At 41.1% G+C, this 26,001-nt stretch overlaps 1 protein-coding gene across 1 annotated transcript; it reads left to right on the top strand.

Moving 5' to 3' along the window:
* Positions 1–1,154: 1,154 nt before the first annotated feature.
* On the top strand, positions 1,155–25,879 carry fndc7b (fibronectin type III domain containing 7b). The gene is made up of 33 exons (XM_030434605.1): positions 1,155–1,387; positions 2,569–2,829; positions 3,066–3,326; positions 3,467–3,727; positions 3,837–4,106; positions 4,746–5,006; positions 5,143–5,406; positions 6,069–6,332; positions 6,819–7,079; positions 8,363–8,623; positions 8,747–9,007; positions 10,234–10,494; positions 10,612–10,872; positions 11,611–11,868; positions 11,946–12,206; positions 13,440–13,489; positions 13,590–13,800; positions 14,168–14,428; positions 15,109–15,369; positions 15,469–15,729; positions 16,433–16,693; positions 17,085–17,345; positions 17,479–17,736; positions 18,663–18,926; positions 19,261–19,521; positions 20,306–20,566; positions 20,659–20,919; positions 21,034–21,291; positions 22,125–22,385; positions 22,763–23,050; positions 23,343–23,579; positions 24,828–24,902; positions 25,007–25,879. Exons 1-33 carry the CDS (start codon positions 1,192–1,194, stop codon positions 25,282–25,284), a joined length of 8,130 nt encoding a protein of 2,709 aa, XP_030290465.1. The 5' UTR covers positions 1,155–1,191; the 3' UTR covers positions 25,285–25,879.
* The last annotated feature ends 122 nt before the right edge of the window (positions 25,880–26,001 follow it).

The following is a 26,001-nucleotide window of genomic DNA, read 5'->3' as shown; positions in this document are numbered from 1 at the left end:
CAAAGTACCAGCATTGCATGGCTTCTCCATTTCATGGATTTTATTACATTTATTTGTCAGATTTAGTCAAGAATAGTTTAGAAGGTTTGCAACTGCAGAAAAAAAAGTTGATTTACTGAAACCACAAAGATAGTAAAATTTCAGGCCAATTTGACTAAGAAATTCCCTGTAGAAGGATGCTGTGAATAATGTATCTTGAGTGTAAAAGAGAGGATGATAAAGCTCATTTAGTTATTAAAAATGTTATGGGACATGACACGAACGTCAAAAGATTTTAAAAGTTCCAGCACTTAGTAAATTCAATTTTTCATAGCATGGTTGGCAAGAAAAAAAGGAAAAAGCTTGGATTATCTGTAATAAGAAGTCTCAAATCATGTTTTCTTTCTTATTTATTTATACTATAAATGTAAAGTTTCCATAAGTAGATGTCCAGAAATATTTAACATTATTATACTAATTGAATTACTAAACTGAGGCATGTTAATTTGAATGCAGCATTTTAAGGTTATATCTGATGAAGGCAAAGCATGAAATACTGTTGTACAATTATATATATATATGTATGTATGCATGTATGTATGTATATATACATCCTGCCACTTGCATACCTGTTTCTCTCTGTCTCCACCAGCTCCTTGTGTTCCCACCCACGTCACAGCACGAGTGGACTGCCAGACCGGCATCACCAGCGTTACATGGGACTCTGCACGTGGTGCCAAATCTTACACCGTCTTTGCTTGGGGCAGTCTCGGCCACAACGCTACATGTAACGGAACTGACACCAACTGTAATTTCCTTAGCCTGGCGTGTGGGCAGGTCTACAACATTACGGTGTTGGCTCGACATGACTCCTGCGTCAGTCTGATCAGCGAGTCCATCAGCGTTAGCACAGGTAATAAAATGAAAGCAGATGAGATGATTCAAAGCTGAGGTGTTCTGGTACATTTTTTCCTTGACGATACCGATATTTGTGTCTAATACATAAATTATGTAAATTATGTTCTAATGAGCCAGGTTTAAAATCCAGCTACAAATCAACAAAACAATTGCGTTTGACAAACCGCAGTATTTAATAGAGATTACACTTAAACAATGTGTACTCACCCTCTCTTCATCTCTCTAGGTCCCTGTCCCCACAGTGGTCTGATGACTTCCCTGGACTGCAACACCAACACAGCTGTTGTGTCTTGGATGCCTGGCAGCGGCATCCTCTCCTACAGCGCCTCGGCTGATGCCTTTGACATTGATCACATGCAGACCTGCTCGTCAAATGGTTCCTCCTGCAACATCAGCTCTCTGCGCTGTGGGGAGAGCTACAGGGTGAGCGTCAGTGGAATGGGGCAGATCTGTCCCAGTCCAGCCCAGGACTGGCGAAGAGTTGACACAGGTAACTTTATAAAGATACCAGATACATCTACAACCATTTATCAAATTACTTTTAGCACGGTAATTGTTTTGAATATCTATCCATCACCTTTAGTTTGTTTAAGTAGGCTATTTCAAGTTTATCCATTACTTTGACCTACTTTTATCTTTCTCTAATTATTTGAACCGTATAAGCTGTGATATTATTATTTTTAAGAAACTGTTGCTAATTGTTTCAATAGTTTATCCATTATAATAACTGTTACTTTTAAGTAGCTGTTAGCCACCTTCTTCAACTGTCTATTGTAATGTTACTTGATTGTTTAAACCGTCACTTCAACTAGGCTTATTTAACAGTTTATCCATTATTTTAAGTTACCTAATTATTTTAACTGTATATCAACTACTTTTTGTAAATCATCTCAACGAATTTTGCATTATTGGTTATCTATTCATTAACTGGCTTATTATTTCAACTGCATTTTTAAACCACTTTCTGTTGAGAAAGTACAGAACTGTTTATCCATGGATTATTTGAAGTAGCAGTTAGCTTCGAATTATCTGTTTATGAAGTACTTTCAGCTAACTGTCTTGTTATATGCTACTACTCTGGGCCTAATTTGTCAACCGTTTATTTTTTATTGCTTTTAGATAACTTTTTGAACCATGTATTCATTACATTTGTCCTTGCCTACTAGTTGTTTGTACTATGACTGTTCACTGTGATATCACTCATTTTGACCTGAGCTGTTTATAAATTAAAACAGTTTGTCTATCAATCATATGGAATTATATCAATTGTTTATCCATTTCCAATAATTAGCTATTTCAACATTTACTACAACCTAATTATTTGGACCATATATCCAGTACTTAGTTTACCTAGTTAAAGTTGCCATTTTTCAACTTGTCTGTAACAAAATGTAGTCCTGTTTATCAAGTAACAATTTTGTATTTCTACAGAATGTAAGCTGGATAAATTGATGAAAAAAATAAAATCCTAAATACAACTAGAATCATATATATCACATACAGTTCAGTTCTAAACAAAAGGTTTATACGATAAAGCGATCATCCTGCCATTTTCTTGAATCCAACATCTATCCCTGAACAACAACCTTATATTATCCTATTAAAGTATTATATATACTCTATTAATGCATGTAAACCACCGGACTCTTCATTCTTCTGTCACTCCTCCAGCTCCCTGCCCTCCGACCCAGCTGACGGTGGACTCTTCCTGTGAATCAAACAACATCTCGGTGTCATGGCAGGCCTCGCAGGGCTCCTTCTCTTACATGGCCGTGGCTGAAAACGCAGAGGGTCAGCGGTGGTCCTGTAACACCAGCAGCACCACCTGTCAGATCTCCGGTCTGCCCTGTGGACAGCAGTACTACGTCTACGCTGCTGGTGTTGATGCAAATTGCATTGGAGCCAAGAGTAACATTGAAATGATCCGTACAGGTACGTATTAAAATCCAGGTCATATTTGGCTAGACTGCGGTTACTATTACTATGACTATTTTTTATATTATATTGTTCATTTTATTCTTGTTTGGTGATTTATATTAAAAATTTCGGATGTTGCAGTCATTTTTTTCAACCATACCTAAATAAAGCAGTTTAGTATCTCTGTGAAGGACTTACATGCCTGTAGCTGGACAGTAACTACTCTCTTTGCTCTCTCTCCTTCTCTCCAGCTCCTTGTGTGCCACAGAACATACAGAACAACCTCGACTGTCTATCTGGTGTCCTCAACGTTACATGGCAGTCGATGGGTCACGTAGTGCGGTTCCACGCCTCGGTGATGGACAGCAAAGGACACGGCAGCAGCTGCAGGACGGATAAGCATTACTGTGTCGTTCGCAACCTGCAGTGCGGTCTGACCTACAACGTTACAGTGGTGGCCCAAGATGAGTCCTGTAACAGCTCCTACAGCCCCACCAAGCAGGTCATTACAGGTATGTGGAGCTCCAGGTGATACCTACACAGTATGCCTGTCTTTTTCTATGTGGTGTTTGTTTTCATGCAGCAAGACGTAAGTTTAACTGTTCCACATATTTTGTCCTCACCTTAACTTCTCTTCCACTCTTCGTCTCAGCTCCCTGTCCTCTCATGACCTACCTTCCCACTGTCAACTGTACCACCGGTGTCGTATCTGTAACCTGGAATGACAGCATGCCAGGGGTCATGTACACGGTGCTGGCGGTCGACACCATGGGTCGTCAACACAACTGCAGCAGCACTGACAGCGGCTGCGATCTCAGCATGCTGGAGTGCGGGACAAAGTACAACATCAGCATCACACCATCCAGGAATGGATGTGTGGGCAGGGACAGTCCCCAACAAATGATCACAACAGGCAAGGATCAAATGTTTGAGTTTTTATTTGTAATGAGGATGATGATCTCTGTATAAAATTCTGTGAATGTGAGCACCTGATTTCTGACCTGTTCCTGATGAACCTCCAGTGCCCTGCGTGCCTCGCCTGTCCGACGTGGAGATTGACTGTCTGACAAACTCAGCCTGGGTGATGTACGAGGAGTCTGCCGGGGCTGAGGACTATGTTGTCATGGCGACAGACAGCCAGGGTAACGTCCAGACATTTGAGTGTAACTCCACGTCAGATGGAATGTGCAGTTTGCCGCCACTGATGTGCAGCCAAAACCTCACCTTCACCCTCAAGGCCCTCGACCGTCAGTGCTCCAGTGCACGCAGCAACGCCGTCACAACCGAGACAGGTAACCAAAAAGAATAATTACAGTGTATCGATAAACACGAATAGATAGCATGAAAAAGTCTGAGTCTGTTATATCTACAGAGGGAGCAGGACCTCTTCCTCAGAGTCCGCTGTCACGCCATCATAATTCTACAGTAGCTCAGAGTGCAAAAAGCACAATGTGGTTCTACAAAGGTCTTTGTGCATTTTTCGTGTTTACAGAGGCTACTGCAGTTTCTTCCACATGCTTTGAAGGAGCGGGTAAGAGGAAGGAAGGGGTTTTCAGTTAGTTGCAATTTCAACCTCACCAGTAGATGCCACTAAATTGTGCTGAAAGTGCTGATGATATCACTGTGCAACCACATTATTGTTTTAAATTGACAATTAAGAACATCTTTGCTTTGTTTGATTTTCTCAATTAAACATTCAAAAGGTCTGTGCTCAAACAGTTATTTACAATTGGAAGGTGCTGAACCGGCTCTGTATTAAAATATAGCTTTATTTACTGTACATTTTAACATTAATACAAGATATTTCAGTTTTGAACCAAATGCCATATTTTAATAGATCTTAAAAGTCACATTTTGATTAATAACGAGAGGGATGTTTTGAGTTTTGCTAATCTTTTTGACGATTGAGATTAGTGCTACTCCTTTTCCAGCTCCCTGTCCTCCTGAGGATGTGATGGCATCAGTGGGCTGTGAAAATCACACAGCGAGCATCTCATGGTCGGCCGTTCCTGGTGCAGTTACGTACAAGGCCACGCTGGAGCAGATAAATGGAGGCACTTCCTGTTGCACCACATCAGACACTGGCTGTGACATCAGCGATCTGCCGTGTGGAGAAATGTACATCCTGCTCATCTCGGCTGAGGGACGAATGTGCAACAGCTCTCAGAGTGAAGGAGAGATCGTCAGAACAGGTGTGGTTCATACGGTAGAGGTGAAACACATGCATACACTCTTTCGGAAATGTAGGAAATGATTAGGAACAGGGAATAAGATGAACAGCTGCATTGTTCAGGATTAAAATTGAAAAAAATGACCTCTCCACCACAGCGCCATGCGTTCCTGAGAACCTCAAAGCCAATCTGAGCTGCAGCAACAATGTGGCCTCCATGTCATGGGACCACAGCAATGGAGTCGGACATCTTTACAGGGTGAGGGCTGAGAGTACCGATGGCCACGTGGACGAGTGTGTCTCCACCGAGAACCAGTGTGATCTGACAGGTCTGCGTTGTGGACAGTATTACGTGGCTACTGTGATGGCGGAGGACAGAGACTGCAAGGGCAAACCAAGCGACAGCGTGACAATCAAGACTGGTATGTGTGGAGCTTGACTGCTGAATTCTAAAGTACTTTTTTATTTGGAATCTACAATTTTTATCATTTGGAAGGTTTTTTTAAAATTATTTTTATATTTTTACAAGGAACAGTAGTTATCCAGAACTGCATAAAACAAATTATTCCTAAACTTCTATGGTGAGGTTCAGAAAAATCAAATCAACAACTACACATTTATGCATTGTTCTGTCATGAAGTTAGAGCTTGTTTTTTGTTTATTTTCATCCAGAGTAAGCTGGACTTGAGCAACTATTTAGTAAAAGTTTTCACACATTTTGTTATATCAAGTCATTTTTGCATTTTTGTCCAGTTTATAAACCACTATAAAACCAAAACTTTACCTCTGACAGAGCCTGTTTAGCTGTATCCCCTTTTATTTAGTCTTGATGCTAAGCTAAGCTTACTGGCTGTTGCCTGTACCTTTATATTTATTGTAGTGGTATAAATCTTCTCATCTAACTTTGGGGATGGAAAACGATTTCTTATGTTACTGTCTACGTTAGGGGTATTCTTGAAAATATAGTTAAATTCCATGATTTCATAGAAATTCAATTTCAGTATTCAGTAATCAAAAAAAGCAAAACAAATACAAAAAAAGACTTTTATCCCAACATCATACCTTCTTCATCTCCTGTCCTCAGTGCCGTGCACCCCTGTGAACACCTCCTCTGCAATGGACTGTGAGGCCAATTCTCTGATTGTGTCCTGGTCTGAGAGCCCAGGAGCCGACTCCTACATCGCCACAGTGCAGGACAGTAATGGTCAGACCACAAACTGCGTGGGCACGACTGAGGGATCCTGCAATGTGACGGGAGTCGGCTGCGGTCAGATCTACCATGTCTCTGTGGTCTCCTCTGATGGATACTGTGACAGCCCGTCCACTTCTGTGGTTGACACAGCTTCAGGTAGGACAGAGAGTTACAGGAGCTTGGAAACAGACTCGAAGCTGATTTTGCTTTCATGAGACAACTGGTCTGTGTCTTTGTTATCGTATTTTATACTAAAATAAAGGGTTTCATAGTTTAGACAACTCTTTTAGGATAAAAAAAAACAAAAAATGTTCCAAATCTCAATGCTAAATGTAAGAATACATTTTATTCTGGCTAAAACTAAGATTTAGCCTGGCTCATAGTCTACTGAATTAAAATGAAAACAGAAAATTGGAAAAAATATTAAATAATAATCATAAATGATTCTTCTTTTTATATTCCTCCAATCGCTGTTTGTGTTAAAGTTTTGGTAAAATGTGTTTTCGTTCTATACACTTGCACTGCTTTCATGTTAATCCATAGTTAACATTAACTCACTCTCTCTATAAACTATAAACGTAGTTATATGTTTATAGAAAGCGAAAATGAATGCTGTCACAGCTGCCTTTCTTATTCTTTCAGTTCCCTGTAAACCAAGATTTATCAAGGCAGTGGTGGACTGTTACACGCAGACAGCCCTGGTGGGATGGTTCCCGAGTGATGGAGCTCTGTCGTACATGGTCACGGCCACAGCCATGTCAGGCCACAACGTCACCTGTGAGGCCAGCCTCGCCCACTGTGAGCTGAGCGGGCTGCTCTGTGGCCAGAGTTACTCCGTCTCTGTCAAAGCTGTGGGAGAAACCTGCAGCAGCATCGCTCACATGTCAAGCCAACTGGTCACAGGTGAGCAACGACAGACAAGCGTAACACGACTACTAGGGTTGGGTATCGTCTTATTTATTCCGGTTCCGATTCCAGTTCTGCTTATCAAATCCGGTTCTTATTGAGTCTTGGTTCCGATTCCTATCTTTTTGGAGAGGAAAAGTATATAAATTGTTTTGCCTACCTTAATTCTTGGCACATGTGGGCACATTCTTGGTCATCTCCCTGCAGAGAAGTTTTACACTCACATTATTACGCTACACCTACCACAGGGTAGGCCAAATCATGATTTAACATAGATGCCATGGATATTGCTGTGAATAACCAGATACCAATAATGCATTTTGCCTACCTAAACAGATTAGACTCAACCGTAGCAAAGATCCCTTTCATCCACTTTCTCCTTGCTCATCTTCCCCCTCTTAACGTCTTAACTTTAAAGAGAAAGGAGTTTCTCTACTAGAGGGGGATCTCTGGGAATGATGAACTGGTGTCAGATAGGTGCTCTCTGAGCTCTTATCTAAGAAAGACAACATTCGTTTACCTTCAATATAAAAAGGTGAATGTCAGCTCCTCTGTGTTTTGTACCTGAGCACGAGAGGTTGCTGCTGTTAGCGCTAGCTGTATCTGGGGGGGACAGCAACACACTGAACACAGTGTATTGCTTCAGATTCATGTTGTGTTGAATTGTCCTGATACCAAAAAGTTGGAGAATGAAGAAAATTTACAGCGAAAAATTCTAAATATTTCACTTTTTTAACATATTTTTAGCAAATAAAACATTTCAGATTTTTTTGCATTGTAAAGTTTGATTAACTTTAAAGGTTAAGCTCATACTGTTTCCATTATGGCATTGAAGATCCCCAGGGGGAGATTTGGGTGTTGCGGCAGCACAAAGACAGAATAGATATGTAACCCAAGTATATAAAATAAAAGTATGAATAGGAAAAATGAAATAGACACAAAAGAACTCAAACTCAATCAACTTACAGGCACCAGCAGTACACATACAGCACCCAAAGACAAGCCGATATATTACAATGGCATTAATTTACCCTGACTTTTGATTACATACATGTTTTATTTTTTGAATTATTTGTCCATCTTTTCTGCCTAATTTATTTTTCCTGCCATGAAAACATTCCCACTACCTTTTACTGTAACTGTTCCTTAGAGTATTCACGGTATTCATGTTGACGGAATTGGAAGGCTTATGTGAATTTCATTGGCACTACATTTTATCTCCCAAGAAATGTACAGAAAACAAAGTCTTATTTACTCACTAACACCATCCTGTCTTCCAGAGCCATGCATCCCGGAGCACATCACCACTGAGTACAGCCAGATGATCGGTCAGGTGCTGTGGGACATGACCGCTGGTGCTGACAACTACACAGTTGAAGGGGTGACGGAGGAAGGCCTGATGGTCTCCTGCATTACAGACGACAACTTCTGTGCCGTGTATGACATGAAGTGTGGCGAAATGTACAGGGTCACCGTCACGGCAAACAATGACGTGTGTCAAGGCTTGTCCACTTCGACCGAAGCAGTTACAATAACAACTGGTGAGAAAAAAACACTGATAGAGTTTTTTTTATTATTCTTTCTCCAGTAGAGAGAAGCAAAAAAAATAAAATTTAGACTAACCGTGTCCTTTATTATCCTTTTGCCTCTTTTTCTGCCCTCAGAGCCTTGCCCACCAGCCAACGTGCAGGTCAATGTGAATTGTCAGAACGACATGGCAGTTGTGTCCTGGGAGGCCAGTATTGGTGCGGTGGGCTATGAGGCTCATCTCCGCGGCCGCGATGGCCACTTTCTGTCGTGCCACACTAACAACACTTTCTGTAACATACACGGCCTCCGATGTGGAATCGTCTATTACACCAACGTCATGGCCATCGGACTGACGCTCAACAGTAGCGCCTCCCCTACTGAACTGCTGGTCGCAGGTATTTAGCACTCACATCTCTCAAACCTTCACTTTTCTACTAAAGTAGATATTTTAAGCATATGACATAACAATACATCTAGGTTAAAAAATGTCATTATTCTTTAAGAAACATGCACAAGGACATTTTTTCATGTTTAAAAAAACAACCCTCTATTTATCTTACCAACTCAGACTTTATTAATGAAGAGAGCCCCACCCAAGAATGAGGCTGTAAATAGTAGTACCATTAATTCAGGTAGCCAACAAAAAAAAGCCCAAAAGAAATTAGCTCTGCAAATGTTTAGATGAAGGAAATGATTGGGGAATAAACATTGATGTGAAATTAACTTTTTTAGAGGAAACCTTCTCTGGGTACGTTCAAAGCTGGAGCCAGTAAATGTTTGTTACCTCTTTCATCCTTTTGGATTTGTATTTATATTCATTATATTTATAATTTACATCACATGGCATGCAATCTTTCCATGGTTGCAAATTCCTCACTGCATTGAGGCATCTATAATAAAACAGTCTCTCAGCAAATCTATGTCCTTTTTGTGCAGATATAAGTCACCGTACAATACTAAGTGAATACTTAGTATTCAGTGAGTATGTACTCAATCTGGCTATAGCTGTGGCTCTGTGGATTGACTGTGTACAAGGTGTGATGTTAAGTCTGTCGCCTATGGTACAAATCCTTGCACATTTACACGCTTAGTCCAGCAGTTGCAGAGTGTTGCAGAATCTGCATCTTGGACCATCAGAAAGTGATCCACAGCATCGATGCCATCGTTATCACTATAATATGACGACCGCTTAGCTTTTTCTCCATTTTGAGGAGATGGTAGTAGTCTCTGAGTGCTAACATGGGTAAATAGGGCAGTTTATGGAGGAGTTTGACACTGCTGACTTGTAATTTTGAATTAATTGAAACAGGAATACCACAAAAGCTACAAGGTTCAAAAACTTATCACCCTTGTAAATGTGACTGAGCTGCCGGTTTGTTCATCCACATTCATATTAAAGAAGATTTTCTTTCCCATGATTTTCTGTGTTATTTATAAGAGCTTACATTTGTGCGGTTTTATAATTGTGACAACACTTGTATGTGCTTAAGTTGAAATTTATGAATTGTAAACATTGACTTGGAGCAGTGTAACTGAATGTGTGAGGGTCAGTGCAGCTTTAAAGTGTGATTAATGAAACTACATCCATGACCTGTTTGTCATCCTTCCCCTCCGTCTCCAGCCCCCTGTGCAGCTGAAGACGTGGCAGCTAGTTTGGATTGTTACAACAACACAGCCGAAGTCTCCTGGACTCCAGCCAGCGGAGCAAACTCGTACATGGTGACTGCTATAGGAGAGGATGGCCACCGGGCTTCATGTGAGACCGATGGTGACCAGTGTGATTTGACGGAGCTGCAGTGTGGTCAGATGTATAACGTCAGCCTCACTACCATCAGCGACCACTGCCAGACTGGAACAAAGACTAATGTAACCTTCCACACAAGTGAGTTCGACAAAATGTTATCCCAGAGAAGTTGTACAGAATAGAACGGGGTCAACGAGCCTAAATTTGCACTTCTGTATTTTGTTAATAATTTCATGTGTTTAATATGTTCTCCAGGACCCTGTAAACCCATGCGTGTTGGAGTCGACCTGCAGTGCGGGACGAGTATGGCAAACTTGCACTGGGAGGAAAGAAAGGGGGTGGAGCTGTACATGGCTTCTGCCACCTGTAGCATGGGAATAACTCAGCAGTGCAACTCCACCAACTCCACCTGCCAGTTCTCCAACTTGCACTGTGGGGAAACTTACACGTTCTCTGTCACTGCATACAGTAACATGTGCTACAGTGAAGTCAGCAAAACTGTGGAGATCCAGACAGGTAGGGCTTATTATCATCCAGTAATTATCTGCTTAGGTAATTGGTTGATCAATTGAGGAAAAAGGTTTCATTTTTTTATTTTATTTAAGTATTTTGGTATTTTCTGTTAATTTTGGTATTTCCACTTCTAGTAAAGTCACAGTCAAGTCAAGTCTTTATTATAATACGCAGTTAAAGAACCAGGAAATTCTTGTTTGTCTTCCATTCTGAATGCAGTTACGCAGTCATGAAACATGTATAAAGTATACATACTTGCCTTTTCATGAAGTGAAACAAAATATTTAGAAACACAGGAATGGAAGAAACTGTTAGACTAATAACATGGAAATACATCGAGAAGAAGATGGATTTTGGAGAGTATAAAGTACCAGTGCAGATATTTGTTTTGAAATATGTAGTTTTCTTGAATAAATGATAAGTCACCAGACAATTACAGTAATCAGGACCAGTTTTAATAACTGATTGATTCTTTAAAGTATTTATAAAGGGATTCAATTAAAAAAAGAAATCCCTTCACTTGTTCCATGTTTTAAAACTAATAATATACTTTATGCTTCACTCTCCTACAATGGTAAACATGTTTGACAACCTGGGCTTTAGGAAATTATGATTGACACTTTTTATGAGAAGTCAACATCAGCGGTCACATAGGAATGATAATCTATAATGATAATCTCAAATAAAAATGTCATAAAGGACATTATGTGACATTTGTGTCAAACTCTCCTACTCCTCCAGAACCCTGCCAGCCAACTGGCCTCACAGTCAGCGGGTCATGTCAGAATGAGACGGTGGTGTTGGATTGGTCGGCGGCTAAAGGGGCGTCAGTCTACGTGGTGACAGCTGAAGGTGACCTAGGATTCATGACATCTTTCCAAACCAATGACACAACAGTAGAGGCTGAGCTACCCTGCGGACAAATATACAGCTTCACCGTAATGGCTCAAGATGACCGATGCGACAGCGCTGTGAGCCTGCCTGAAGAATTCAAAACAGGTAGGTGTCAACTATATTTTCGACTGAAGTGGTGTACAGTCGAGTAAGTTCATGATGATGCAACTCCGCCTCTTCAGGTCCCTGCGTGCCGCAGCATGTACAGAGCTTCACACACTGTGAGGACAGTCTGGGCTCGGTCAGCTGGGCAAAGAGCGATGGGGCAGAATCCTACATGGCAATCGCAGTTGGACTGGACGGCCACACCCACATGTGCACCACAAACACCACCACCTGCACCTTTGATGACTTGCACTGTGGCGAGCAGTACACCATTCACATCATCGCCGACGACTACATGTGCAGCAGCATGCCAAGCAACAGCACTGCGATACGAATGGGTAAACAAGCTGTTATAATGTACATCACAAGAAATTACACTACCTTAAAGAGTTATGTCAAAACCTGGAAGTTGTAGGAGGGTATTTCACAGGTCACTCAAAAAATTTTGCAAGGATGTAGGAAATTAGAGGTAAGAGAGAGAAGTCAATTAACAACTCAAAGAAATAAATCATATTTGAACGTTGATAGAATGTGAATAGCACCAGTATCATTATTTCTTCACATCACCTACAAATGGACAGATCCACGACTAAGTTATGGTCAAAATAGGTTTACATCATGGAACAGTCACTGCCACATTTTGTGTAGTTTGCAGTTTTGGAGTTATATTCATTAAAAGATATGTTCACCCGACAAATTCAGTCATTACCTACCTGGCCTCATGCCTCATGCCTCATGCCGATGGAAAGCCAGTTTCAAATCCACAAAACATTTCTGGAGCGTCACAGCAAAATAATGTTGCATCACTCTCCAAAACAACTGAAGTAGCTGGGGACTTCAGCTCATCCCATGTTACCAGATTTTCCGGAAGTCTCACTGTAGCTGCTAGGCCAAAAGTGTACCCTGTCTAAAGCAGGTACATGAACTCAACCAAGTGTCGGGAGTAGACGGCTTTTCAAATCAATTTGTGTTGGGGCTTCAGAGAATTGGATTGCACAGAACGAGCCGTATGGAGCCTTTTATGGGGTTTTTTTCTGTTTTTTTTTTTTTTTTTTAAGTTTTAGGAAAGAGTCTCCAGCTTCTTCGGTTATTTAGGAAAATGTTGCAACTTCGTTTTGTGGACAACGAAACTTCACCCGAACCGTTCCTCTAATGTGACATACAGTTCTAAGGTCGAAGGAAAAAAGGTCGAAGGAAAAAACATTTTTGTTTCAAAATGTACATAAATTACTGAATTGTTTCCCAGCATGTTAATGTTGATGTATATTGTTTAAAATGCAGACAATGAGAAGGCGAGGATTTGAAGTTACCCTAATGCTCTCTCTGACTGGAAGGGTTTTTTTGTTTTTTCTCAAAAGAATTGCAACAAGAGGAAAAGCAACTGTATCACAAATTGAGCTTGATCAATTAATCATATATTAATTGTAAATTGATAATGTTTTGAACTTATGGGCAAGATTAAATAAGGCTCTGGGAAATTCTGACGGTAATTTCCAACTACTTTCTGACATTTTACCGACCAAATTATTTGCAACCCAATTTACACTAGGATTTTTCTCTTCTGTTTTTAGCACCCTGTATTCCTCAGAACTTGCAGTCATCTCTGAACTGCACTATCAAGGTAAATATTTGACCTTCCTTCTTTTTTTTTTTTTCATCACAAACTGTCAAAGTTCCTCCTCAGAAATATTGAACAGTATCATCCGAAATCTGTTTCTAAGGTGGGATCGTTGAGCTGGAATGCCAGTGAAACCGCTGAGTTTTACATCGTGACGGCAGAGAACAACAGTGGCCACAAAGTGCAACTCAGCACTAACGATACCTGGACCTTCATTTCTGAGTTCATGTGCGGACAGGAGTACTACCTGTCTGTTCAGGCGGCGGACTCAGTGTGCACAAGCCACCCCAGTGTGCCTTCAAAGCTAACTTCAGGTAGATTCCTATTCCATGCATCCTGAAACACTGTTCAAGTGAATATGAAAATTATGTCAAGACAACTGCATATACAGGGTTTATCATTCTTTATCATTAAATTACTAAAAATGGTGTAACTGTAGGTTGATTTGATGCAAAATGCCTACAATTACTAAATTATTATTTTATTCAGTTGTTATCGATTTCATATTATCTTGTTCCCTGTAAGACATGTTCTTTTATACTTTTGAACCACCCAAATTTGGGGGATGTTTCACTGAGAAACTGTAGCGGACTGTGTGCCAAACTTAAGAAAAACAAACAACAACGGCACATTCCAAACTCAACTTTCACTAACAGTGCATATACTCCAACTTCCCCTCAGAGCCCTGCCCGCCCACCGGTGTCTCCAGCTTCATGAACTGCGTCTCTAACATTGCCGTGGTGTCGTGGAGCAGCTCGGCTGGGGCGAACTTCTACACAGCCACAGTGACGCAGGAAGATGGCCAATCAATAAGCTGCTGGTCTGACAGGGAGCAGTGCGGTATGCCCAACGTCCTCTGTGGACAGAACTACACAGTGACAGTCGTCGCCTCGAACGGCGAGTGTAACTCTGACCCCAGTGAGGCCGACTCGCTGCAGTCAGGTGAGACATTCAGGACTAAAGTGTTATTTTATTCTCTTGTTTAATCCATTTTCTTTATACTTCTTGCATTCATTATTATAAATCTTCAAACAGGTGTGTACATTCACATTCACTCTTACTCGACTAGATAGTTACCTTATCTTCATCGTCCCAAACATCGTGAACAAGTTATTTTTGGGTCCTAATTAAAGATTTGTATGAAATCTTAAAGGTACATTGACTTACCATACATCTGAAATTTGAAGTCTTATAGAACATTTTCATTTAAAAAGTTTTATCATTTAGTTTTTTAAGATTTCGTTCTTACACAATCAACTAGGGATGCACCATAAAAGATTTTATAGTGGACTGTGATAAAAACCACTCAGGATTAGTTTTTACTGAACCTGATAAATGGGGCCGTAAATGAGTCCATGACACATCAGCAAATGGAGATACATAAACAGAATAAATAAAAATGTATGTAATTGTCTGCAAAATGGTCCCAGTTTTGTCTCATTGCTGTCTTAGCTGCTGTGTTAACTGCTTTCTGTGCTCAGCTCACTTCATATATTGAATCGGACACCTGCAAAATGAAGGCTTGGTGTTCCTGAGGCCTGTTTAGATTATCCCAAACTTTTTTGCACAACACGTTTAGATAATTAAACCTTTTACAATCTCCTCCCTCTGCCTTTCTCCAGTGCCTTGTGTTCCTACTGACGTGGTTGTGAAGATGGACTGCGCTGAAAATGAGGCCATCGTGACCTGGAGAGCCAGCGAGGGGGCTCTCTCCTACAAAGTGTCGGCTAAGAGCTCAGAGGGATCCATGTCCCTCTGTGAGAGTACAGATCCAGTCTGCACCTTGACAGACCTAAAATGCGGCCAGGCTTACTTTGTCCAGGTGGTGGCTGAGGATGATATCTGCTCAAGTTTACCCAGCCCAACTATAGAGTTCAATTCAGGTAGAACAGCTGGATAAAAGTCAATCTCTTTTGGATACCATAATACATATGGACTTATAACTCTTGACATGTTCCTCTTTTTTCTCCCCCCTCTCTCAGTTCCTTGCACACCTGAAATTGGCTCAGTGGTTCTGGACTGCTACACCAACTCTGCTCTGTTGGACTGGGCCTTCGCTGAGGGTGCCATGTCCTACACCGCAACAGCCTGGTCCTCCAGCGGCCATACGTCCACCTGCAGCTCCAACCACACCAACTGCGAGCTGAAGGACCTGCACTGTGGCCAGACCTATAATGTGACCACTGTGGCCTCAAATGAGAACTGTAGCAGCCCTCCAAGCAACAGCTTGGAGGTGGAATCAGGTGGGCTCAAGGAAAAAAAAAAAAAAACACCTTTTAATCAGCGATTTTAAATTAGATTCTCATTTCAAATTTGGGGGGGGGAGGGGGAGTTATTTTAAAAACATTTTAAAACAAAATATTTGAACCAAGAGTACATCATTTACTAGTAAAGTAAAATCAAGTTCCTTTTTGTGACAGAAAACAAGGTCACTTTCGGATGTTAAGCGACATAAAAAACAGGTGGAAATGTATTCAAACTGGATACCAGTGGGGAAATAATGCTGATTTACACATGCACACTTCAAACCTTCCTCTACACTTTAGATTCTAAACTTTTTCTGGCATGTCCCACTTTCAGAGGCTGACATAAGTGTCATGTTACGATCATTGAAACAACTTATAACTAATAAAACAACAAACACCTTGTAACAAAGGTTTCTGAGTTGGATTTTCACCAAATAAACTGTAGAGAGGTCAGTAGAGGCACCACAACCCCTACCTGCTTACCAAGAGGGTTAACCTCACTAGTCTTCAGTGGCTTGCAGACCTCGAGGTGACTTTAAACAGTGAGCTCAGTGCATGACAAAAATGACCGGAAATGTGGCCAACTCAATACGCTGAACTGTGCACGCGTTCAGGACATCCGCCAAAGTAAAGACTTTTCAACTCGCAATCAAAAACTCCTCAGTAATTAGTTTTTTCTTACACTTCTCTCCTCCTTCAGTGCCTTGTCCTCCTGAAGATGTTCAAACTGTACTGGACTGCTCCAACAACACAGCCCTTGTGGAGTGGCAGGCCAGTAGCGGAGCTGATTTCTACATTGTCCAGGCCTTTGGCATAGAGGAAGATATAACTGGTTGCGAGTCAGCCTCACAGTCCTGCGAACTCACAGACCTCATGTGTGGCTTCACCTACAACATCAGCGTGATTGCTGTTAATAGTCAGTGCAATGTCTCGCAGAGTGGTGTGACACAGCTGAAAACAGGTAAGGACAACCAAAGAGATGTGTGTGACATGTGAAGGCCTAGCAGCATGATAATATCTTTGTGATGGATTGTGCCAATTAATCTGAAAAAATAGTTTTTCTTTGGTAACATTTGGAAATATTTTGGAAATAGTGACTCATAGGTAAGAGAGGTAAATGCATATATTTACTGTGTATAAATGTCATAATGGTAAGTGTTTGAGATTTGATGTACTAGTTAACATTAGAATACTTCCTTGAAGCTGAAAAAATGACTGTGTTGCGTTTCCTTTGTCAGCACTGATTTTGCAAGTAATTACCGATGATGGTTCGCCATTTGTATAAATCATTATTGGACCTATATCCGTAGTCATGATTCAAGATGAATGGTTCTCTCTCTGTGTCCACTCAGTGCCCTGTGTACCGCAGCAATTAGAGGCCCGTGTGATTTGTGAGTCCGGTGCAGTGGCGGTCTCTTGGGAGCAAAGCAAAGGGGCATTATCATACACCACAGCTGCCCAGGGCAATGGTGGCTATGCGTCAGTGTGCAACAGCAACGATACAACATGCCTGTTTGAGGACTTGCTGTGCGGCCTCAACTACTCCATCACTGTTAGTGCTTCAGATATGATGTGTAGTAGCGCTGGAAGCTCTGCTGTGGAGATTAACACGGGTAGAGTCAAGATTTAATCATAATCACATTAATGTGCCAGCTTCAGTAGACACTCATAGTAAACTGCACATTCTTGGGCCTTATATCAAAGCTCAGTTTAACCCTGACTTCACTCATACCTGTCTGCCTGCAGTGCCGTGCGTACCACCAAATGTAACCGCAGAGATGGTGTGCAGTAACGACACAGGCGTTGTGTCGTGGGAAGCAGGAGAGGGTGTCTCCTCCTACATGGTACGAGCTTTTGGGCCGGATGGTGACATGCCAATGTGTAACAGCACAGCAACCAGTTGTCAGCTACCCAACATGCATTGTGGCCAGCTCTACAACCTGACAGTGACAGCTAACGATGGACGGTGTGACAACAGCAACGCGTACCTCAACCTGCAGTCAGGTAAGCTTAAACAATAAAGTGACGTGCACCAGAGTTTTTTGGTTGTCTGACATTTTTTGTTAATTATAGCAGTTTAATTTCTGTCTCCATCATTAGAGATATTAGCAGTTTATAGTCTAATAGGAAAACTCTGGACAATGTTGCTGTCATAAGCATAGAGAGTGGGGTCCCTAATAATAATAATAATAATAATACATTCGGTATACTGGCAGCATGAAACTAATATTTAGCAGCAATATATTAGTAAAGGGCAGCCTTAATGGTATGGTTCGCCAGGTTGGTAAAATACCCTGATTTTGGATTTTTAGAGACTTTTTTTCATCATCTATCTTGCAGAAAATATCAAAAAGAGGCAACCCAGAATACCATGTGTGGGCACCACTGTTATCTTTGATGCAGTCACCATGGGTGGTTTGCTATTATGTTCAGTTAAATTGTGAAATAAAGCTGAGATTGGAATTAAATGCCACAGACCTCTAGGGTCTGAGTTAGATTGCATTTGATCATACTTCAGTTCTCCATTTGCTTAATAGACACTGTATAATTTGACAATCATTGAATATATTTCTTTGTTCACGTGACATTTAAAGACCTGAAACTCAAGTTTAGTCACACAGAACACATATCACAGGACCTCGTCAAGAAGAGAGATGAAGTAAAAAAACGTCTGATTCTAAAGACTGAATCAGACAGTCTAATCAAACGATAACTGATTCAACATCTCAGCTCCTAATCCCCCTTTTACATTCAAGTTCACTGTAACTACAAACACTGCACTTTTCGAACTTTTGTTTTAGTTGAACTTGTGAATTCATTTTGAGTGTTCCGTCTCTTTAAAGGGTCATTCAAAGGGAAATGTGTTGTTGACATGTGAATTGTCTCATCTCTCATATTTATCCGTTATCTCAATTCTTTCTCTCTCCTAGTGCCTTGCCGGCCAACCAACGTCAAGGCTGCCCTACTGTGTGAAACCAACTCAGCTGCGGTGACATGGGAGCGAGCCAGTGGAGCGCTCTCGTATCTTGCAGTGGCTGTTACAGAGGACGGAAGCCACCGGGCTGAATGTAACAACACTGTGACTAACTGTGATCTGCATGACCTGCAGTGTGGACAGACCTACAATGTGAGCGTGTTCGGCCAAGATAAGTCCTGTTCCAGTGCGGAGAGCCAGAAGGCTTACGTGCGAACAGGTATTGTAAACTTGGGGGGGGGAGCCAAATATTAACATGTGTTGTAACTTTCTTTAAATAGTGATGACATTATAACTCTGTCAACAAAAAATGTGTCACGCGATGGAAATGTACTTAACGCTTATTAATGCATGTGCATTATATTACAGGCTCTGAAAGTTTATCAATCCTTGATTTTTTTTATACCGGTCTTTATTTATGTTCACTCCCCCAGGCCATTATTAGAGACCTGGCTTTTATTTGACTACCTGCTTTTGTTTGAGGAAATACAGTACACTGTATTAACATTACAAATTGTTTCTCTTGACCTCTCCCCTCTCTGTCTCCCCCTCAGCCCCCTGTGCACCCCCGGACGTAGAGGTTGAGGAACACTGCGAAGAGGGTGCCATGACCGTGTCTTGGTCCCCCAGCCCTGATGCCCAGTACTTCCACGTGGAAGCAGTGAGCAACACCAGGGCGAGACTCTACTGTAACTCCAGTGGCACTGCCTGCACATTAAGGGATCTGCCATGTGGACAGACCTACAACGTTACCGTGCTTTCTGTAATGGATGGCTGTGAGAGTAAGCCGAGCCCTGCAATAGAGACTTCCTCAGGTAAACTTCAAGCAGCCGTCCATTTGTTCAATGTAAAATTCGCACCAAGCAATGTGTCAGTGGCATGATGCCCTGGAGCTAACTTTACAACTCAGAAATTCATTCACTTTCCACAAAGAGTGGTTACGCCAACTGACAGGAAATTTAAGTTATAGCTGCACCAAAAGAGCAGTCAATGAGCATTACAACAGCTGTTCTTTTTTTACATAACTGCTGTTACTGCTTGCGCACATGCATTTCTTTTCAAGAGGTAGATTGGATCATAGATATCATGCTCATATTTTACTATAAGTCTGGCAAGGAAGGGCGAGCGCTCAATTTGGAAGGTGTCATGAAATTACTTTTGTTTTGAATTGGCGCTATACAAATAAAAAAAGGAAATAAAGAAAGAAATGAACAATAGAAGTAAACGTTTGAAAAAAGAAGTGACAAGTGGAGACAAATTGATGTGATTATGCCTGTGAAAAAAATGCAGAAAACATAGTAGAGAACTTTAACAGAGCGCCGATGTCAACTCCTAGCATCCCCCTGCCCCCAGGATAAAGACTGATTTTTTTTGCTTCAACATTGGATGTGGATGTAGTGCTCTCACAGAGGGACCACACAACACTTACAATGACTGCTCCTTCAAGTGCACAACCCCTTTTATTCTCACAGAGTTTGATCTGTTTAACAATTCGCTGCAATGCATTACCCATTCATTGTTATCGTGTTTCTGACTCTGGTGTAAACATTATTCGTACAGTATTGAATGTTCATTCCTTTCTGTTTTCGCCCTCCACAGCTCCATGTGTGCCGAGGAACACTAGAGGCCGTCTGGACTGTGTGTCAAACTCTGCCTGGGTGACTTGGGACGACTCAGAAGGAGCCCTCAGCTACTTTGTGCTGGCCCAAGAGGTTGGAGGTCACAACTCGACCTGCACGACCACCGCCTCGCCCTGCAACGTCCCAGATCTGAAATGTGGAGCTGTTTACACTTTCCACGTCACTGCTGTCAACAGTCACTGCTGGAGTAATCACAGCAACACCTTTGAGCTTGAGACAGGTATTCAACAAAATACTTCTTTTCCAAAGAAACTTAAAAATGTTATATACTGCCTTCTAAAGGTTTGTTTTCATTTGCGTCCTGTCCTGTAGGTCCTTGTGCTCTAACATCCGTTAGAGCAGTGACACAATGCAACAGCGACGCAATCCTGGTTGAATGGGAGATGACGGAGGACACATCCCTCTACCTGGTGACAGCTGAGGGCCACGACCAAAGCATCATCTCCTGTAACAGCAGCTCCACTTCATGTGAACTCCAGGATGTCCAGTGTGACATGCAATATAGCATTATAGTGTCAGCTTCTTCTGACAAGTGCAGCAGCCTCAGAAGCCCACCAAAGAAGATTAAAACAGGTATTTTCAGGTCAATTTATTATGTAGAACCCAGGAAAAAAAAAGCTAATGATCTAAATGAACAAACAAAACAAACAAAATTAGAAATATTTAAGGTTATTCTGTTTGTTTTAGCGCCCTGTGTCCCAGACAACGTGACAGTGGTACCATCATGTGAGGAGAATGGAGCCACGGTGATGTGGGCACGCTCCCCTGTGGCTACATCCTACCAACTGACGGCCACAGGAAGAGACGGGCATGTCGCAAGCTGCAACACCTCAGTGAACAACTGCACCCTGGATTACCTGCACTGCGGACAGCCATACAATTTTAGCATCACCGCCAGTGGAGACAACTGCACCAGCGAGCCCCGCACTTCAACCTTCAGAACTGGTAGAGACTTGATGAGACATTTTAGTTTGGTTCATTTCACCAGGAAAATGCACTCAGTATCAATACTGCTTGACATTGGTAGACATATCAAACAAACAACTACACAATTAAATTATCAGTACATACAGTCTGGTAATTTAGATTTTAGGAGTTGCTAATTTTTCTTTTGTATTGAGTGGATTTTCGAGAGGCTTCAGGAGACAACAACTTAATTTAGCTAGTGTGTATGTTCAATGAATGATCTCAGTGATAAACTCTAGAGCTGAAATCCTTTTATTGACGTGTTGTGTGAAATTCACAGGCAACAATACTGGTGATAGATTATCCTCAAGATTCTGCTGGTTCCGGCCTCTCAGATTAAAGATTGTCTTCCTGTCTTTGTCTGAATCTCCCAGGGTTTCGTAGTTTTTAAGACAATACAAAGGGCAAGATGGGGAGAATCTGGCATTTTATTGGCAAAACAAATAATACATTATTTATTGCAGCCCTAGGGGAAATAAAGCAAAGGCATTATCTTGATGCAAAATGCTGCAATAACCTTTTCATATTTTATGCTATAAGTCAATAATAATCAGCTTTTGGTGGCTGTTTGAAAAGTAGTTTTTCCTATTGTTATGTTGCTGTTCTAATCATTAGTTATCTTGAAATGCACTCGTAGCTGCTGCTTTCCACAGTTTGGTTTGTTCATTTCCATGCCCATTAAAATCACAGGCTGCACTAGATTTTACACGTGTTTCATATCTATTTAGCATCAACCTTAAAAATGTAGAAAACTATGGTCCAGCTTCCTATTTGAATCACTGACAGGAGGTCTTCTCTCTCTGTCCTCGCAGTGCCCTGTGAGCCCTCTGGTCTTGCAGTGGATATGGATTGTGAGACGAACTCTGCCATCCTGGCTTGGACTGCCAGTGAGGGAGCTGTGGAGTATTTTGGCTGTGCCAATTCTACGGATGGAGAGGTACTCTACTGCGACAGCACAGCCACCTTCTGCACCATCGAAGGCCTGGAATGTGGTGACATTTACAATTTCTCTGTCGAAGCGTCTAACGGTGTCTGCAACAGCTCGTTCAGTGCACCTCTGGAGGCGGGAGCAGGTAAATATTAGAGCTAAAAATCTAAACTTTCGCAATTCACAGTTAACAGTGCATGTAGATAAATGAGCGCAAATACATTCTGACATAGATAAACAGATATCCTGATAAACATGGGGTTCTGACATGATCTCAAAATGTATATTTATTTTGCAGTTATGCTACTTTTTAGGACTTTAGACCTCAGGGATGCATACCAGTGAAATTTCTGTTATATACTGTATAAAGTATATAGATGTTGTACAGTTTGTTTGTTTTCAAGCTGTCTTTCTGAATTTTACAAGTAATAAGCAGGCACATTACACCTAGAGTACAATGGAATATCATGAAATAATTCCACTGGTAAAAAACTCTTTATCGCTAAACTCTTTCCTCCCCAGCTCCATGTCCTCCGACTACTGTAAACGTCCAAATGCGAACAATAGGCCAGGGTCACTGGGCCATGACATCGTGGGACAGCGTCAATTGTTCTGATGTTGAGTACCTTGCAGTGATAACCGGTCGAATCAACAACAACCCACAGACCCTGATGGAAGTCTCTTCTTATTGGACATACATGACATACTTTGATTTCCTGATGCCTTGTAGCACAGCTTATAACCTCAGTGTAAGGGCCAGAAACTCAGCTGGAGTCAGCGAGCCATCCACTGCCTTTACTGGAGTCACAGGTAACTTTACATCACGCTCATTCCCGACTCCGTACAGTAGTGAGTGTTTTGTGGAGAAAATGGACCGTTCAAACGCTATTTAGCATTTTAAGCAGTTTATAAATATTTGATATATTGTTAAAAATGCACAGTAGTGTAGTTCTAAACAGATACATGTGTTTTATAAATGTATTTCAAGTTGTAATTTAATATATATTTTAAGCATTAAATTATGTTTAAAAAACTACATTATGTTTAGATATAATATCCCTCAGTCCTCCTGTTAACGGCTTTTCCACCATTTCTTTCCCAGTCCCCTGTGCTCCACAGAATGTAGAATACACCGGCACCGAACAGTCTGCTGTACTTTCCTGGGACGCATCAGTGTTGGCCACGGTGTACACTGTCTTCAATGTGTCGGGGATGGACCGCATCGAGCTTTGCAACACCACTGGGCTCTCATGCCAGCTGACCAACTTTGACCCTGGTGCCACTGTAGTGATAGCGAGCAATGCAGAGGGAGAGAGCATCCCAAACAGCGACATTACAGGTCAGGCACTACACAGGACTCGGGAAATAATGTTTTCATAATTTTATTCAATTTAACGTGCTTTTTGTTTTAATCTAATTCTGTAATGTCCACGGTTATATGAAGACACAAGGGTGCGGTAACACCTGAACCATTTGAATGGGTTCCTGTACGATTTGGTTTATTTGGGCTGTTGTAAAAGCGGAACTCCAGTGTGAGCTAAACGACCGGACCAGGACAACCTCCAAAGGAGGGTCTCAATCCATTTCAGTTGTGGTGTGACGAGCACGTGAGCACAGGGATATCCCCCAACAAAACCGCAATTCCTTATTGAACAGCGTCCCTGGAAATGAGTGACACGAGTAAACTGTAGCAACCGCACATTAACAATCCCCTCATACATTTGCGTTTCAAGATTTGTCCCATTTCCCTGTCCAGTTTCTGTGTATTCATAACTAAATATGATGTAGAAGCCATTAGAGATCGTAAGGTTAGAGAAGTGAGTTTGTGAACCAGAAGGTCTGCAATTCCCAGTCTGGTAGGTTAAAGCTTGGTGGTAAAAGGCAGCGCTTGATCCACCCTAATTGTTGGCCATTGTCTCAGTGGCCAATAGATCAGACTCCAGGTGTACCTTGCAGCATCCAGGTGTAATTGTGTAACTGTATGAATGTGATCAGGGCATTGTTGCAAAAGAGATCATTGCTCTCAGGGAACCCTACCCTGAATAACTAAAAATCCTTGTTCATCATGCTCATGTACTAAAAGCATGCGTGAATATAAAAAGATTCAGAAGAGAAGAGAATATCTATATATCTATAAAAGCGATAAAGGATATAATAAAACTCATGATATGCACACAGATTGCGACATATAATTTGGTAAATCTGGATATTGTAAAATAAATATGATGACATGAAAATTACAAAACATGATTAAGTAATAATGAATAATTTGTTGTTGTGTATTTGTAATGTTAATTACACATGCTGTATGTGGTAATAAACAGTATAAACATGAATACACACGAAACAATATAATCAATGTTACTGCAGCCATGCCTAACTTGCACTATACAAAGTAGTTTAGCGACAATATTGAACCTATTGTGGAAGAAAGAAATGGGCATGGAGACGACATAGATCACAGAAAACATAGTTGACTGGCCCTTATTGAATACAATACAGTGTGTTTAATTAATTAACAGCTCCAATTTGACATTTTAAAATCCAGTTCTGAACATTTATAACAAGTATTTCTCACCTTTCCCAGGTCCAGTAGGAGCGCGCAGAAGAAGAGATTTGCGGGTCAATCAAGTCTTTTCCCGTTTAGACGCTCTTACCAAAGGTAAGTGTGATGTTAGCCATGAATATGAAATCAACATTGCTCATGGCCTTGTGCCAAAAAACACCTGCTAATACCTCACCCATCTGCGTCCCTCTGCCGCTCAGGTCTTGAAATCCCAGAGGTGAAGATGGTAAAAGTAAGTGGAGTGTCCTTGTATGTGAAGTGGACGACAGTGACGGATGCAACCGTCTACACACTTGTGATTGAGGAGAAAGAGCAGCCGGCGGACCAGCCACTCAGAGTGAGAACCGTGGAAGGTGATAATGCCATAGAGACTGACCTCAAGCCCTGGACCACCTACTGCATCAGGCTGGCAGCGAAAAACACCATAAACGAAAGCTTCTACTCAGAGCCAATCTGCAGAACCACCGCTGCCTCCTAATGAAACACCACAGATCCACTTCAACAGACACTGGACTCACTGGGTTATATGTATGACTTCTTCACTCTGTAGCATCCTTTACAGAATTTTTACTGGTTCAATCTCTAAGAGCTTTAGATGAAAATTTGTAAAAAAGAAAGTAATTAAAACAACAAAACTGTCAAAAATATTCTCCTCTGTGAAGTCCACCTTACATGTCACGAATAAATTCTGATCAAACGTGAAGAGAACCTTTTAGATTTGAATGCTTATGAATCTTTATTAGTTATAGCATGTATACATTTTCATAATTGTGGCTGGTATCATAGCAGAATGTGGCATTATAGCTGTGTATCAAAGTATTGTGGAAATTATATTTAACAAGAATGGTTTTATTTTTGAGATTATTTTTGGTTATTAGATTATATGGATGATTGTTCAACTAAAAAAGAGTAGTGCAACAAAAAATTGATTATTTATCAAGCTAAATATTTTTAAACCCATGCAGTATATTTTCTTTATGATGCCCTATGTGACTTCTAGTCTCAAACATTGACAGATCTTTTTTAACAATCCCAGGAATAAAGGAATAAAAATAAATCTTTAAAACATTTAACACCCGTCTCTGTGAGTGTTGAACTTTTTTTTCTCCATTAAATCAACAAATTTGTGTCTTTTTCCACTGGATTATTATTTTCATTCCATGCATTTAAGCAGAGTTTTGGAGGCCTGAACATA

This window comes from Sparus aurata, chromosome 11 (assembly GCF_900880675.1).
Source record: "Sparus aurata chromosome 11, fSpaAur1.1, whole genome shotgun sequence".
Taxonomy (NCBI): domain Eukaryota; kingdom Metazoa; phylum Chordata; class Actinopteri; order Spariformes; family Sparidae; genus Sparus; species Sparus aurata.
Note: the sequence above shows the minus strand (reverse complement) of the source record. Positions and strands in the feature narration are given on the sequence as shown.